Here is a 16336-nt window from a genome sequence, read left to right on the forward strand (position 1 = left end):
TGGTCCCTGGAGAAGTGGGTATACTCTTAGTTTTGCAATTTCTTTTAAGCAGCCCATAGTGCAAAGGATTATCGCCCTGTTTTATAGTGACATACTCTATTTAGTTCACCCCAAAAATATTAACCCAGTATAGTTACTCAGTATTACTTACACACAGTGGTGGACAGTAACGAAGTAAATGTAATTCGTTACTGTACTTAAGTACTTTTTTGAAGTATCTGTACTTTACTTAAGTATTTCCATTTTGGGGGACTTTTTACTTTTACTCCACTACATTTCAAAGTAAAATATCTTACTTTTACTCCACTACATTACGGGACATCTGTCGTTCCTTCTCATGAGTGAATTATTTGTTATATAAATAAGCAGAGCGTTCCACAAGGTTTAGGAGTGTGTTTATGGGAATTTTTGACCATTCTTCCAGAAGCGCATTTGTGAGGTAATTTAACCAAGAGATTTTGGACAATTCCATACTCCCAACTTTGAAAACAGTTTGGGAATGGCCCCTTCATGTTCCAACATGACCGTGCACCAGTGCACAAAGCAAGGTCCATAAAGACATGGATGACAGAGTTTGGTGTGGATGAACTTGACTGGCCTGCACAGAGTCCTGACCTCAAACCAATAGAACACCCTTGGGATGAATTAGGAGCACAGCCTGAGAGCCAGTCTCTTCATCCAACTTCAGTTGCCGCTTCTGGAAGAATGGTCAAATATTTCCATAAACACACTCCTAAACCTGGTGGAAAGCCTTCCCATAAGAGTTGAAGCTGTTATAGATGCAAAAGGTGGACCGACGTCATATGAAACCCTATGGATTAAGAATGGGATGTCACTTAAGTTCATATGCACATCAAGGCAGGTGACCCAATACTTTTGGCAATATAGATAAATATCACCATATATATAAATAAATATCACCACAAATATTGAATATCATCATTCAAATAATTCAACAATAAATTCAAAACGATATGTTACAAAACAACAATATATAGTTAACAATGAACAAAAATATATACATTTTACAACATATCCATGAAAACCAAAGTGACTCTCTCAACCCAGTGCTGGGTTTCTAAGTAAGTGCTCATATTACAGTATTTTCCAGACAGACTTGCTTTCTGCAGGAGTTTTCACACCGCATTGCCTTGAACGCATAGAAGTGGCAGCACGGTGTCTCTTCAACCAGGTCCTCATATACTTTTGAGGATCAAACATAGAAGTAGGGGGGCCGTTGATATTAATCATCATCAAGTTTGCTATGTTTGAGATCAGTAGTACAGCCCTTTTGTCTGAGCTTATATTGTTCATAAGGCTAAAGTTCCTCTCACACTCTGCTGTGCTGACAGGGAATGTCTTCATACAGTTCATGAGTGGTTTTAGGTCCTTGGGCTCACTATTGGGCTCTTCCAGTAGGTCTCGCATCCCATTCAGTGCTTGGTCTGTGCACAAGTGAAATCGCTTGCACAGTCGCTTAACCTGGTCTTCACCATGGCGAATGCTGGGGCTTGATGGCCATTTACTCTGATCAAGGATGCTGAAGTCCTTGATGACCGCATCTTCGAAAGACAAGCGTTGCTCAAGATTGTTCACAAGGCTTTGTAAGAACTGGCCTGGATTGATTGACTTCAGCTTTGCATTTCCTACTAGAGCTATAGAGCGATACTCCCCAGCCTCTTTTGCCTCTAAAGCCTCACAGTATTTTTCACCTGGACTCTCTTTGAAAGACTGTATCACTCTGATTGAGCGTTTCAGCAGATGCTCTGCTCTGAGGAGAGTTATAGAATGAGCTTGAAGCTCCAGTGACAGGACACTTAGTTCATGGAGAGTGTCATACATGAGCCCAAGGTCACAGATAAATTCAGGACTTTGAAGACGGTATAATAAACCTCTGTACATTTGTTTCTCTTTGGTGGACCTCATCTCATCGGAAGACGCATTCTTAAAGTGCTGCACAAGACCTCCCAGGGATGTCCACACAGCACGAACAGTACGAAAGCTACTGTCCACCCAGCGTACATCTAAAACTCTGCCAATGCGAAGAAGTTGTGAGCCTACTTCAGCTGCTGCATCTTTGAGTTCACGCTCATTTTTGTTCGACATACTATAAAGTGAATATAGCTTCTGCATAAATATTTTAAAGTGGTTGACACCCGTCACCTCATCAACAGCATTTGACACAGCTAGTTCCAGCCTATGGTTCATACAGTGCAACACAAAGAGCCTTGGGAATCTCGAGGTCAACCTGGTTGCTACTCCTGACTTCTTTCCTAGCATGACACTGGCTCCATCAGACACAAATGTTACCCAGTTTTCAAGAAGCCACTCTTCTGTAAAGCCAGCCTTCATTAAACAGGTGAGTAAAGCCTGTTCTATGCCATCTGCTCTCTGATTGTCTAATTCAACTAGATCAAGGAAAATGAACTCAGGGCTTGCTCCTTCAATTGACGCTTTTACAGAAACTGTCATGACAGGTTTGTGACTTAAAGAAGAGGCCTCGTCAATAAGGACAGCTAACTTCGTGGATGATGCTATTATGTTACTCACAATTTTGCTCTGCATCTCACTGGCAACATGTTGTATGATTTGTGTTGCACTGTAACGTGAATGAAGTATTGAGCCCATCTTAACACCATTCAGTTCCTGCAGCTCAATGGGGCTCTCATGGTCAGAAAAGGGTCTGTTCTTTTTGGCCAAATGGTAGGCTGTTCGGAACACAGCATCAGTTTCCTTCTTGTAGGACTCAGTCATAACCTCCACTGCATTCTCAATGGCCGATTCTTTTTGTTGTTCTGCCACCTTCACAGCCTGAGAGTGTGCCTTGGACAAAGCATGTTTCCTGATCTTATTTCTCAAGACTGACAGACTTGTTTCTCTACTTCCCTGAGAAGACACTTGAATTTCAAAGTTCATCCATTCTCTTGAGAGTGATACACCTTGCTTCTTGTTGATCCCAATGGAGTTCACACTGCTACAAACCAGACATCCTGTGAAGCATAAACATACAATGTAACTACTGTATCCACAGCTGTATGTGTGCATGGTCTATTTTTTCCATATACATAAAAGGACACACACACACACACGCACACAATATTAATGTTTGTCCACTGTTTCAGAAGCTACCTAAACTAACAAGATACCTAAACTTACCAAGTTTTTTGTTTTTGGATCCCAACCAGGGGTTCTTGGATTTAAAATCCTCTTTTTGATTGACAGTCCACAGGTCAGGCCAGTCATTATTGATGTCTAAGGGAAGAACAACAAAAGTGATTGAATTATAGGCTATAAAAGGGGAACAATGACCATAACCTATTCAAAAGTGTAAAGTTGTCACCTTCATAATCTGCATTATTAGATTTTTTCATTTTAGCCCCCAAATAGTCAAATAGTCAATTACACAGGGCCTAGCTGTAGCTTTATCCATGGCTGTGTCAATACAAAGTGTGAAAACTCTTCTAAGAAAAGGCGTTATGACGTGACTCAATGTTGCACACAAATTAGACCTAAACACAGACAAACCTTGTGCCCTTTTCAACCAGGTCCTTGGTAAACAACAGCACGTTTCCTTTCGTGAGGAAGACGCACTTTTAAACTTTTACCGTCATATACGTCTTTTACTTCCTACCGCATCCTGCCTTCAAAATAAAAGTACCCGTTTTCATAATGTATCCAAATTCGTGGATTCCACGTAGCGTCGCTATGCCCGAATCTGGCTGTGCATCGCACAAGGTCAAAATGCCCTTGCTATTTTTAAGCTGTTGGCTGAAACAACAGTCGCCAAAGTAACACAGATATAAGACTTTATTCAATCCTAAAAGAGGTAGATCGGCGGGATAAATGGCTGTCTTTAATTAGAAGAGACCACTGGCAGCCAACATCTACCCTCAGATTGTGCAGTCTCCTATAAATTAGCACTAGCTACATTAACCTCAAATTATGTAGCTGCTAGTGCTAGCTAGCTAATTTTTTATCTCCATTTGACAGGAAAACGCTGACAATCCAAAACACTAATCTTCAGTTGCCACAGCTAATGTTACAATTAAGTAGATAGCTGTGTCACGTCACCAAACTGTTGGAGATTTTGAGGATGTTGCAAACCAACCTCGTCTCCGCGTGTCGTTTGACAAGCTGGATGAATTCGGGAGAAGAGAGGGATTAAGAAACACCAGAATACAAGTTAAACAATAATCCTGCTTTAATGATATACAGTAACGATACAAATACAAATACAAAGAAATCACGAAGCACTCTGCAGAGTACTCCGGGCTCAGGTTCTACCCCACGTGTGAGACAGGTCTCAGGAACGGCTGGTGAAAAACAAGAGCGCGAACCAAAGGAAAACACAGTCTTTCATACTAAAACACAGGAGGAGGAGGTGTACGTGCTTTCCCCCAGAGGTCATCTTATTGGCAGAGACCAACACATGGCCTGTCGCACCCAATCAGTGCGACACAGCAGAAGAAACCCGGAAACAAAAAGTCTCATTCAGTTTGACGAAGACCAGACACCTTTTGGTGTCTGGTACGAACCTGCTCTAAACAACAAGTTTCCTTATCTTATTTCACATCTTGCAGCCAGCACACACACATCTCCTTTATGGCCCTTGGTCCCTGAGTCCATCTTCCCCCCTTCAGGTTACCACACACAAGTTAAAAGTATGTTTTAAGATATAGTTGTTATAGTTGGCTAAATATACGTAATACATGTTAATTACTTTCATATCAATAATAACGAGGAACACATTACCTATGCTCTCAAGCAGTAAAAAGTACCGCACACTCATTTAGCCTGCAGCTCTTTCAGACACTTGAGCTATTGTTCTTTAAGAATATTCCCTGCAGAATCTTTATTTCAAATAAAAGGTTTCACATTGCATATTTCCAGCTTCCTTTACACATACTGCTATTATTAATACAAAGCAATCAACCACACACATATATTTAAAACAAGTAGATTTCCCTGATCATTTGACATGCTGCTTCCATTTCCCATAGAGTAATAAAACATGTTTAAGCTAATTTCTCCACGATGTTTGTAGCCCTCCAAAAGTCATGAGTTTTGGTTGATTAACAGAAGTTTAATTGTTCTTGTGGCTTAATGGCTTCCCTGAACTTCCCTTCACCCCAAAGTCAGCTTACTAGGAATGAATACATTTTATTGATAAGCTCAAAAGGACGTTTATCTTGTTTACTGCTGGGTGACCCAAGTCTCCAGGCCTGCAGGATGTGTAGGAGATAAACATTAATTCTACAAGACTTTAACTGCCTTATATCTGAAAATGTATCTGGGACTTCCCCTGTTAATTGCAAGGACTATTGATAATTAACAGAGAGACCCTAGGGGCCTCTTCTTGGTATCTGCTAGGCAGAAGTCACTCAATGCAGAAATCACAAGTTTAACACATAGTCTATATAAGGTGACATTAAAATGAATATACCAGATTGAATTTTCCTGCCATAACACGTTACTTTAATCCTTCAAATAATTCAAATAATCCTTCAATTCCCCCTTTTTGGTCTCGAATTAACGAGACCAACACACATAAGACATTTGAAACAAAACTACTGTCCTTCTTTAATACTGTGTCTGTCCCCCTTCATTAAACCTTTGAGAACAGAAAACAACCTCCAATGACAGTGAAGAAACTATCAGTGAGAGCCTGAGTGCCAGAAAGCAGCATCCTTGCGTGTTGTTGAATCATCAGGCCCCCCCCCCTCAGCAGAATACGCCAACAAGGGCAGCTGATAGGGAGGGGGAGATGTGGCCTTTCCTTCAAAGGTGGAACTGATTAATCTGATCAGAGAGAAGTAGACTCCTCTGCTGCCTCGAGAAGTCCCCCAGCCCGCTGACGCCTCCTTCCAAGTCGTCTACTGTAGGGATGTCCGCGAGGTCCTTCTCCTCCAGTCCGCTGATGCCTGCTTCCAAGTCGTCTGCTGTAGGGATGTCCGCGTTGATGATAGCCAGGTCCGTCCTGATGTCCTCCAAGGTCCTAGCCGGAGTGTTCCTCGCCGCACACTGGCTCCAGTAGTACCAGATGTCCCCCTTTGCTCCTCGGCGGACGGCATGAGATGTCCTCTGGGTCACTCTGTAGAGGCCGGAGAACCTGGGGTTGAGTCACGTAGGCCTGACGACCTTCAGCTAGACGAACTCCGCTGTGTCGGCCTCCTGCTCCTCGGGTCCCCCTTTTGGCGTCAGCAACCTGTGTGGAGAAATCTGATACCCACCCCTCAAGTCTACGCTCAGTGCTTCTGGGCCCTCAGGTGTTTGACCCACCGCTGGTAGGCCGCTTCAGAATTCTAATACTTGGCCTGTGTCAACAAAATAAACCCCAACATCTTCAGGTGAACTAAATATCTCAATAGCTCTGAATTCCTGACAAGCATCTGTGTTATTATAAATGAAATCCTTGAGATCCCATTTAAAATCTAAATATAATATGAACTGCTAATGTTTCTGGTAAAGAAACACACTAATGTTGTGGATTAAAAACAACTAAAATCATGATACTGACAAAGTGAATAATTTCCAGGCGAGACTGCTTCTACCTGTCACTGCTTGGATATTATCAAGCTGAAAAATGAATACAGAAATCCAACATACCGTCATCAAATGTCTATCTATTATGACTTTAAATTAAATGTACATCCCCATAATGATCTAAACAGTCTATGGCTTTTACTTCTTTACCAGGCTAGTTACAAGATGTTGTCTAAATTAAATTCTATCTCATTACATTACTATGTTTTAACTTAGCTGTAATATGTTCTTTCTACATTTCAAACCTCAGTTACTTTAATACCTGTTGAAATATTACCAAATTGTTTTCATTATCACAGTTCACCTTCTCATTCTCTTTCTGGAATGACCTCTCTCAGTAGCCCCTTGGCCACTGATTCTGCATCTGTGTTACCTGTTATAACTCAATCAATATTAGAAACATGTCAACATTAATCAAACATTATCTTATCCCCAGATATGGAGCAGGTTAAATCTAAAACTGTCAATCAATGGTCAGATTGAACATCTGAGTTGGGGCGGCAGGTTTCTTCCAGTCCCTAAATGAAAATATCCCACACTCCCCCTTTTTACACATGTAAACATGTGTAATAAAATCCTGTATGGGAAGAAAACCTTCAGGTAACCAGTGGTTATAAGAAAATACCAAACATCATTCACAAAAGTACATCCATCATTTTTCACAGTAAACACTCCAGGGAAAATAAGTGTTCATTTCCAGCTGGCAGTCCTAAAAGAAACAGAATCTTTAGATTTTAGTTTGAGTTTTACATTTGCAAACCGCCAACTCCTGTGGGAATTAGAAACGGGTCACATGTGCATTTTTCCAAATGTGTGGAATTGTAGGAAACCTGTGTTTCCCATGGAGCTCCAAAATAATGTATTAGTCTAAAAACATGCTCGGTTAGTTATTGTTTTAGAATCATGCAGTTACACTGATCACATGCAGAAATTCATTCACACCCACACTGTCAGGTTGTAAAGTCAAGTTTGGTCAGCCCCAGAGTCAGTCATTGATAGTGCTGTTCTCAAGTCACACTGTCAGTCAGGGTCAAAGGTCATTTGGTCTCAGTTTCATTGGCCATGTGTCGTGCTCTGCAGAGACTTTAATATTCTACTAGCTGGAGTTGTACTAGTGACATCATTGTGTTGATGTCAACCAATGCAACAAAGTTTTTCTCGTGTTCGCAGCACCATTTTCTTCAGATGTTTAACAAACAAATGATCAATACACTTTATTAATATACCGCCCCTAGGAAACACAATAACAAATGTTCTGACAAATGTTCATGCAAGGCATTCTTAAGTGAACCTGCAGAAAACGGCCTTTTGAATTAATATTCCAAATTAATCAATAATAATAATAATCCATTTTATCAATTTGTTTACCCTTAGAAGTGAACATACCTCATAATGTTACATCAGGATGTTAAACTAAGCTTTGGCCAAATCGATCATTATTACTGTTTCAGATCTAACTGGAGGTTGAACAAACAAAATCTTTTTTTTTTGTTTTGTTTACATCATGTAAACCACTAACATATTTTCCAATTTCAGCATCAGCCTTGTTACTCTCAAATTACATCCTAAATAGGAATATTAGGAATGAAACAAATATTTAATCTTCAGAAATGTTCTTAACAAATAGAGAGTAATGCCATCTCTCTATCTAGTGAATAGCCAACATATTTAAAAAATGTCGGATATACAAAAATAAGCCTAAATACTCTTTTACTATCAAAGTCTAAAGCTAGACCTAAGCTGAACAGTTTTGGTAATTGAAAATGTAATCTAGAAAAAAACAAAACTGGACCTGTGTTCTTGTGTGTTCTTCAAAATACATTAGTAAATACCTTGTAAAGTATTCACAATATAACTAATCCTCTCTAGGATATGAAATCCATTCATCTTTAACCCGATACTATTTCCCTATTTATTTTTAGTTCATGATAATAATGGTATAACGTCCACACGTTTACCCATAGCTAGTCACTATGTCAAGATTATCATGTGTGACATAATAATCAGATGTCTTGTTTGCCAAACAAGGATATTAAACCTTAACCCTTTCAGCATTCCAGACCATCATTAAACAATCAGCCTCCTTTCCTAAACACTAAGCATATCGTTCTACACCACCTTCTGATAAACTCTTGCACAGTTATGCTGTAAAATCATTGCATGATTTCTTCAGAGTCTGAACAGACTGAGACCAGCCTGTCTCAAGATCTTGTCATATTGAGAACAGTCAATGATTCATTGTCCTCTTCAGCTGTAGTCAGTGGCAGGGCCCCCAAAAAGCTAGAACCGGCCCTGGTCAGTGGGCTCCAAGGAAACTCTCTCTGGCATTGTGATGTCCTGAGGGGGAAGGGACCTCTGGATCAATGTGATACAATCAGCAGACACACGTTGTCCTCTGTGCCGCAGAAATCCCCCAAAACTGCAGTACCTCTTCACACCACGGTTGCCTTGACAACGAGGCACAAGCAAACTTTGAAACCCTCCTCTGAGATGTGTTCTTTGCACAGTTCTTCTGTTTGCAATGAGCAACTTTTCACCAACACCCTGATTCAGAGTACAACCCAAAGGTGGCGCACAACTATCCAATGCTGCTGTAATCACAGCAAATCAGCTACTGAGAAAAACTCAATGTAAATCTCTCCCCCAGCGGGTGACAAAATAAAACAGCTGAGTGTCTATATGGTCAGGAATGCTGAAACATGTGAATGTTAAACCCATTAATGGTAACAGTCTTCCTATTCTTCATTACTTCAGTTCTCAGTTAATAGGCAAAACAAAAACTTTTCTTAACCACTATAGATTAATCTTTAATCTTCTTGCTTATTCTATTCTTTTCAAATTGTTTATCTAAGTTGTGTGTTACAAGCATGGTTAGATTTGTAACAGAATACAAAACTAACTGTATCCAGCGCTATATATTTAAAACAAGTAATCTGACTACAGTTAATGAATATATTTTGGAACACTTAAAGGAATTATTACAAAATGTAATCTTCATTATTACTAAAGCTGAAACCTAAATAAATCATCACGGAACATTTTTCTGTCCTTATTACTTAATTGTTTCAATAAAAACTAAAAGCATTGTGAAAACTCCCATTTTTGAGAACATCTCTCAACACTTTTATTCCATCTAAGCACGAATGTTTATGACAAACTCGTCCTATTCATCCCAAACGGTCTTTAATGGTATCAATTGTGAACATTTCTTAATATTAATTGTAAATGCAACGTACGTTCTCTTTAGAACAAAGACAGGATAGTTGCAGCTGAAACTGGTTAATAGCAATGTTCTGTTAACCTAGATAAGCCTGTTGTTCTTATATCTAGTAAATATATTCTTATTTTATGTTACTCACAAAACAATATGACATTTTCCAGAATAGTAGTAACTCTATATAACCTGTACTCTCTCTATACTTCTTCAAACCGTCTCATTTCTCCTGTCTTTCTGTCTCACTGCGCCCTGCAGCTGCCTCCGCTCCAGCCCCTCACAAATCACCCCTTTGTGAAACTGTGTGAGATGGCTGGAGAAAAACCTCGTGCAGGACCTCTGTCATGCTTAAACATGAACAGATTCCCTCTGACTGACACATTTACAAAAACCTTATTTTTACTGTCTACTTCTTCTTCATAAACTAAAAAACACCACTGTGGTGAATCGTTTACGTTTTCCGTTTCCTATCTACTTTAAACAACCCTCAACTGAGAGTAACTGTATATGATAACAACTCCTAAATAACCTCTCAATATATATATTTCTTCCAATGAGTTCGTTATTTCATGTCTAACAAATGTTCCTCTTTCCATGTCGTATTCTAGATGGAGAAATCCACCTATCATATTTAATTTGAATAAAACCTTAACTTTAATGTACTTCATATTCTCAGTAAATCTCTTTTTACTTTCCCCTAAGGTTACTGTATGTAACATAATTTTCCTTGAAGTATAATTAAGTACAATCCTTAGTTAATGACAAATACTATGAAATTCACAACGCAATGCAACGGTATCAATCAGTTGTCAAAGACTATATTTAAATAACAGCAAATCATTGTTTATTAATTTCAATATATCTACCACTTCAAATCACACCTTGATCTGTTAATTTTCTATGTATTTCAGTCCAACTTCAGATCACTAGAGACAAAAGCAAGCAGACACCCTCCGGGCCGCTGCTGCTCTCGAGAGGAAAAAGGGTGGGGGAAACTCACAGACAAATACTGACACCCCCTTCTCTCTCCCCCGCTGTAGCTCTCAGCCTCTCCTTTGGAAAAGGGGGGGCTTCTTTCAACAATTAACACTTCTGCTATCCTCTTATTCAATTTTTTTTTGCTTGAACCCACTGTCCTCGTAAGCTCTTAACTCACGCTCCTCTCGTTAAACTTTTCCCTTCATTATGACTTCGTATCTATTCATCTGACTTAGGCTGTTTCTGTTACCAGTCAATATTCACAGACTTCATATCTATTGATCTGACTTAGGCTGTTTCTGTTACCAGTCAATATTCACAGACTTCATATCTATTGATCTGACTTACTGTCCTTGTTACCAGTAAATGTTCACAGATTCAACCCCCACAGAACAAAGGATTAATGAGGTCCGGTCACTTCAAAATTGCTTTTTGAAGGTTGCGTTACTCTCCTTTGGATTTTACTTATAACTCAACTTCGATTCCTATGAACCTAAGAATTGTTATTCAGATTCGTCTCCTGGATGCCGTCTGAAAACGGTCACTGGACGTCCCCCAACGAGTCTTCAGCCGTCTCCTTTCTGAAAAAAGTACGGGGCCTTTCACCTTCGTCTTACATACCTCGTTGATTCACTTTTATGTTATATAACTTTCCTACCTATCTAAAATATGTATTTGTATATTCCACCGCAACAACTATGACACCGGAATATGTCTCTGACAACTCTAAAATTTAGTTTAGCCAATTACAGACCTTCGATAGAAACAGGCTTGTCTGCTCACCTTTCAATTGAAGGATCCTCGTTTTAGTTGTCAGAGATTATTCTAGGCCTCTTCTCCGGACCATTCGTCCGCTTGCCGCTGGTGGTCTCTTCCCCGAAAACACCCCACTCAGAAACGTCGGGTCACCACTTGTTGGAGATTTTGAGGATGTTGCAAACCAACCTCGTCTCCGCGTGTCGTTTGACAAGCTGGATGAATTCGGGAGAAGAGAGGGATTAAGAAACACCAGAATACAAGTTAAACAATAATCCTGCTTTAATGATATACAGTAACGATACAAATACAAATACAAAGAAATCACGAAGCACTCTGCAGAGTACTCCGGGCTCAGGTTCTACCCCACGTGTGAGACAGGTCTCAGGAACGGCTGGTGAAAAACAAGAGCGCGAACCAAAGGAAAACACAGTCTTTCATACTAAAACACAGGAGGAGGAGGTGTACGTGCTTTCCCCCAGAGGTCATCTTATTGGCAGAGACCAACACATGGCCTGTCGCACCCAATCAGTGCGACACAGCAGAAGAAACCCGGAAACAAAAAGTCTCATTCAGTTTGACGAAGACCAGACACCTTTTGGTGTCTGGTACGAACCTGCTCTAAACAACAAGTTTCCTTATCTTATTTCACATCTTGCAGCCAGCACACACACATCTCCTTTATGGCCCTTGGTCCCTGAGTCCATCTTCCCCCCTTCAGGTTACCACACACAAGTTAAAAGTATGTTTTAAGATATAGTTGTTATAGTTGGCTAAATATACGTAATACATGTTAATTACTTTCATATCAATAATAACGAGGAACACATTACCTATGCTCTCAAGCAGTAAAAAGTACCGCACACTCATTTAGCCTGCAGCTCTTTCAGACACTTGAGCTATTGTTCTTTAAGAATATTCCCTGCAGAATCTTTATTTCAAATAAAAGGTTTCACATTGCATATTTCCAGCTTCCTTTACACATACTGCTATTATTAATACAAAGCAATCAACCACACACATATATTTAAAACAAGTAGATTTCCCTGATCATTTGACATGCTGCTTCCATTTCCCATAGAGTAATAAAACATGTTTAAGCTAATTTCTCCACGATGTTTGTAGCCCTCCAAAAGTCATGAGTTTTGGTTGATTAACAGAAGTTTAATTGTTCTTGTGGCTTAATGGCTTCCCTGAACTTCCCTTCACCCCAAAGTCAGCTTACTAGGAATGAATACATTTTATTGATAAGCTCAAAAGGACGTTTATCTTGTTTACTGCTGGGTGACCCAAGTCTCCAGGCCTGCAGGATGTGTAGGAGATAAACATTAATTCTACAAGACTTTAACTGCCTTATATCTGAAAATGTATCTGGGACTTCCCCTGTTAATTGCAAGGACTATTGATAATTAACAGAGAGACCCTAGGGGCCTCTTCTTGGTATCTGCTAGGCAGAAGTCACTCAATGCAGAAATCACAAGTTTAACACATAGTCTATATAAGGTGACATTAAAATGAATATACCAGATTGAATTTTCCTGCCATAACACGTTACTTTAATCCTTCAAATAATTCAAATAATCCTTCAAAACACACGATGATCTTAGCATTATGTTAGTTAACGTTAGCTAAGCGCTAACGTTCTTCAGATTGCGTGGTACCTAGCTATGCTCTTGAAAAGCCTTCAGGCTATCTCTGGTGTATGGGGATGGATTTTGTGTACAAGATAAATGTAAATGTCGGGAAAATAAAGTTGGGGCAGACACTTAGCATAAGGGACACAATAAAGTTCAGAGTAATAAATATGGATTGCAGCAAATAATGGATGTATTTTCCAAATGTCTTTCTGTCTCACTAAGGTGTGCTGTGCTCATTGCCATGAAGCTATAATAGCTAACTAGCGCCACTAGAATCAGAAATACTAAATTTAAAAGTTGAAACCAACTATTAACGAAAATAATGCTATTACTACTTTTATGTTAGTATATATGACTACCTAGCTACGATTTGTTACAAAAATCTTAAAATATAGAAGTGAGACCCACCGTTATTGTCGTCTTCATCTCCTTCCCTGTCAGCATCCTCTTCAACGGATGAGGGGGACGGAGGGAGCGCAGGTGTTGGGCTGATGTCAGGGATGATGATAACAGGGCTATCAGCTAACAGCTCCGGTGTTCTAGCCTCACTATCTGTAGCTGAGCTGCTGGCCGATGTAGTTCCACAAGGACGTTTATTGTAAAAGGAAATTTTAGTCTGAATGGCTCGCTTCATTTTAACAGTTCATACAATTTTTGTAATGGCAAATAGTTGAAAGTAAATTAACATTTGTCTATATGCAGTTTTTTTCCCTTATTAAGACCCGCCCTACTCTGCCTCTGATTGGTTTTTCATCAGTTCTCGCGCTGAAAACCTGACCAATCTAACCAGCGAAGGCATAGAGTTAGCCAATATGAGGCAGAGTAGGTTTGTGTCATGAGTCTTCACAGTACTATGAAATGACATTGAGCCACTACTAAATAATGCGCACCAGCGGTGATTGAGAAGTGGGTATACGCCATGCTGTCTGAAAAATAAGTGGGTATACGCCGTATACCTGCGTATACCCTGGACTACACCACTGATCACAGCCCCCTGCTTCCTCTCCTACTGCTATTTATTTAATTTGTTTTACTTTATTATTTGCCCCTTTTGTTTGTTTGTTTGTTTGTTTGTCCACCATGTAAAGCGGCCTTGGGTTCCTTCAAAGGCGCTATACAAATGTAATCTATTATTATTATTATTATTATTATTATTATTATTATTATTATTATTATTATTATAGTACTTCAATAAGAGTAGAACTACTCAGATCTGGTTCTTCAGTAAAAGTAGCATCAGAATCAGAAACAGGTTTATTACCAGGTAGGTTCACACGTACGAGGAATTTGACTAGGTGTCTTGGTGCATACATAAATATAAAAAACAAACATTTAAAAAAAGAACACAGATAGCGAACTATATTAAGAACACATATAGAAGTGCTCAGATCTGGTATTTGAGTTGACTCTAAAATCTGAGGACTTGACCTCTGACCTCATGTTGGCCCTTGGACAAATGTAGTTGGTGATCCCTGGGATAGGGTAAGGGTTAGTTCATAATTAACTACGTCTGAAAGCAGAAGTCTATAGAGAGGCGAAGTCCCGCCCATCTACTTCCGACCCATGGGACCCCGGAAGCGGAAACTTATACATTGACGTCAATGGAGAGAGAAAAGTCATCTTTCGAACCCGTTTGAATTGTGCCACGAATGACACATATGATGTTTGTCAAATTAAAAGAACATTTTGCAAGTCAAAAAAATAAAAATGTGACGTAAAACTGTGAAGTTACAATTTTTTTTGTGTGAAACCTCTCAGTGAACTACAGGTCTCTGGTCTCGCACAATACGCGTCACCATCACAAAGATGGCTGTCACGTTAGTAAATTTCACCTGTTTCTTTCAGAATGAGGCGAAAAAGTATAAAACGAGGTGAAAATCACTACAAGTCTGGGCATGTTGAGAGCTGTACATACACGAAAGGGAGCGGTTCTGTAAGAGCCAGCATGCGGAACCGGCTTTACAAGGTTTCAGTGAGTAATATGAGTGCAATGTTTAAGGTTAATGTCAGCTAGCTAACAAGGTACACTAACGTGTTTTGTTTTAGCAACTAGTTTTCTCCTTAAGAACTTTGTGGTGTCTGTGTATGCTGTGGATAACATTAGTGTTCACAAGAACAAGATCCACTCCCGTGTTTTGTTTTAGTTGCTCTTCAGATTGAAGCGGCCAGTTCTATATGTGTGATCTCCTTTTTACATCTCGTTGTGTCATTTGAGTTTATTTGCTGTGTGTAGATTCAAGGATTTTGGTTATCTTGTCCAGGGATGCAAACTTGTCACCTTTCGGCGAAATTCTCTGTTTTGAATCCAAAATAGGTCGTTTTTGTGATTCCCGTAGATCTGCAATAAAAATATTTTTTGGGTATGGGAGGGGGTCTGGGACCCGGATTAATGTGCGGCCGCGAGCTTTTTTTATATATTATAATGAAGCGCGAGCTGTGTGCTCGAGTCTTCCTGCCTGTCGGCTCTGCTCATGATGTATAATAAGCCTCTGCTGCTCGGCGATGATGGTCTAGCTTCAGCATTACCTACGGTGCGTTCGTTAATATTAACTGTGCGTCCGGAGTCCCTGTGGCACAGACTGGACCGCTGGTGAACAGCTGTTAGAACGGGCTGTTCAGGTGTTCAGAGTAGAGCTCCCTGTCGGAGCGGCAGAGCGTGATGTGCACTGAAAAGTTTTTTTTTCCCGTCGCAATATTATCGTTGAGCTAGCTAACTAGCATACATTGTCACTATCTGCTAACGTTAGCTTTAGCCTTCGTTTTCTAATCGTTTTTTTCATAGGCTATAAACAGAGGTGGTATAAGTATATATCTTGTAATTGATTAAAATTAGAAGTACTCAGTTCTTGTACTTGAGTAAAAGTAGAAGTACCAGAGTGTAGGAATACTCTGTTACAGTAAAAGTCCTGCATTCCAAATGTTCCTCAAGTAAAAGTAGAAAAGTATTATTATCAAAATATAGTGAAAGTAGCGACAGTAAAAGTAGTCATTTTGCAGATTGGTCCATTTCAGAATAATAGATATGATATGTTTTATAATGACTGATCATTAAAGTGTTCTCAAAGCTGGTAAAGGAGCAGCTAGCTTGAATGACTTTGTATACTGCAGGGTAGCTTGTGGATTTACTCCAGGTGGAACTAAAGTCTGATTTAACACTTGATTATATTTCACATCATTCATCCACATCTGTAAAGTAACTAAAGGTATT

At 39.6% G+C, this 16336-nt stretch overlaps 1 protein-coding gene and 1 long non-coding RNA gene across 2 annotated transcripts; both read right to left on the reverse strand.

Moving 5' to 3' along the window:
* Positions 1-4: 4 nt before the first annotated feature.
* Positions 5-14103, reverse strand: LOC307034372 (E3 SUMO-protein ligase KIAA1586-like). Its single transcript, XM_079673195.1, has 3 exons — positions 13537-14103; positions 3157-3252; positions 5-2990 (listed from the first exon to the last, which is right to left on the reverse strand). The coding sequence occupies exons 1-3, from the start codon at positions 13760-13762 to the stop codon at positions 1096-1098; spliced, it is 2217 nt and encodes a 738-aa protein (XP_079529321.1). The 5' UTR covers positions 13763-14103; the 3' UTR covers positions 5-1095.
* Positions 4822-13074, reverse strand: LOC307034349. The gene is made up of 2 exons (XR_013806866.1): positions 10287-13074; positions 4822-9946 (listed from the first exon to the last, which is right to left on the reverse strand). It is a non-coding gene; the product is annotated as an uncharacterized lncRNA (long non-coding RNA).
* Positions 14104-16336: the final 2233 nt, after the last annotated feature.

Source organism: Notothenia rossii (genome assembly GCF_949606895.1).
Source record: "Notothenia rossii genome assembly, chromosome: 3".
Taxonomy (NCBI): domain Eukaryota; kingdom Metazoa; phylum Chordata; class Actinopteri; order Perciformes; family Nototheniidae; genus Notothenia; species Notothenia rossii.

Excerpts from the sequence above, each read along its gene's own strand:
- LOC307034372 (XM_079673195.1), bottom strand. The coding sequence starts at position 13,762 with ATGAAGCGAGCCATTCAGACTAAAATTTCCTTTTACAATAAACGTCCT. Across the intron at positions 3,253-13,536 it reads AGATGAAGACGACAATAACG|ACATCAATAATGACTGGCCT; the intron begins GTGGGTCTCACT and ends TTCTTCCCTTAG. Across the intron at positions 2,991-3,156 it reads ATCCAAAAACAAAAAACTTG|GATGTCTGGTTTGTAGCAGT; the intron begins GTAAGTTTAGGT and ends TATGCTTCACAG.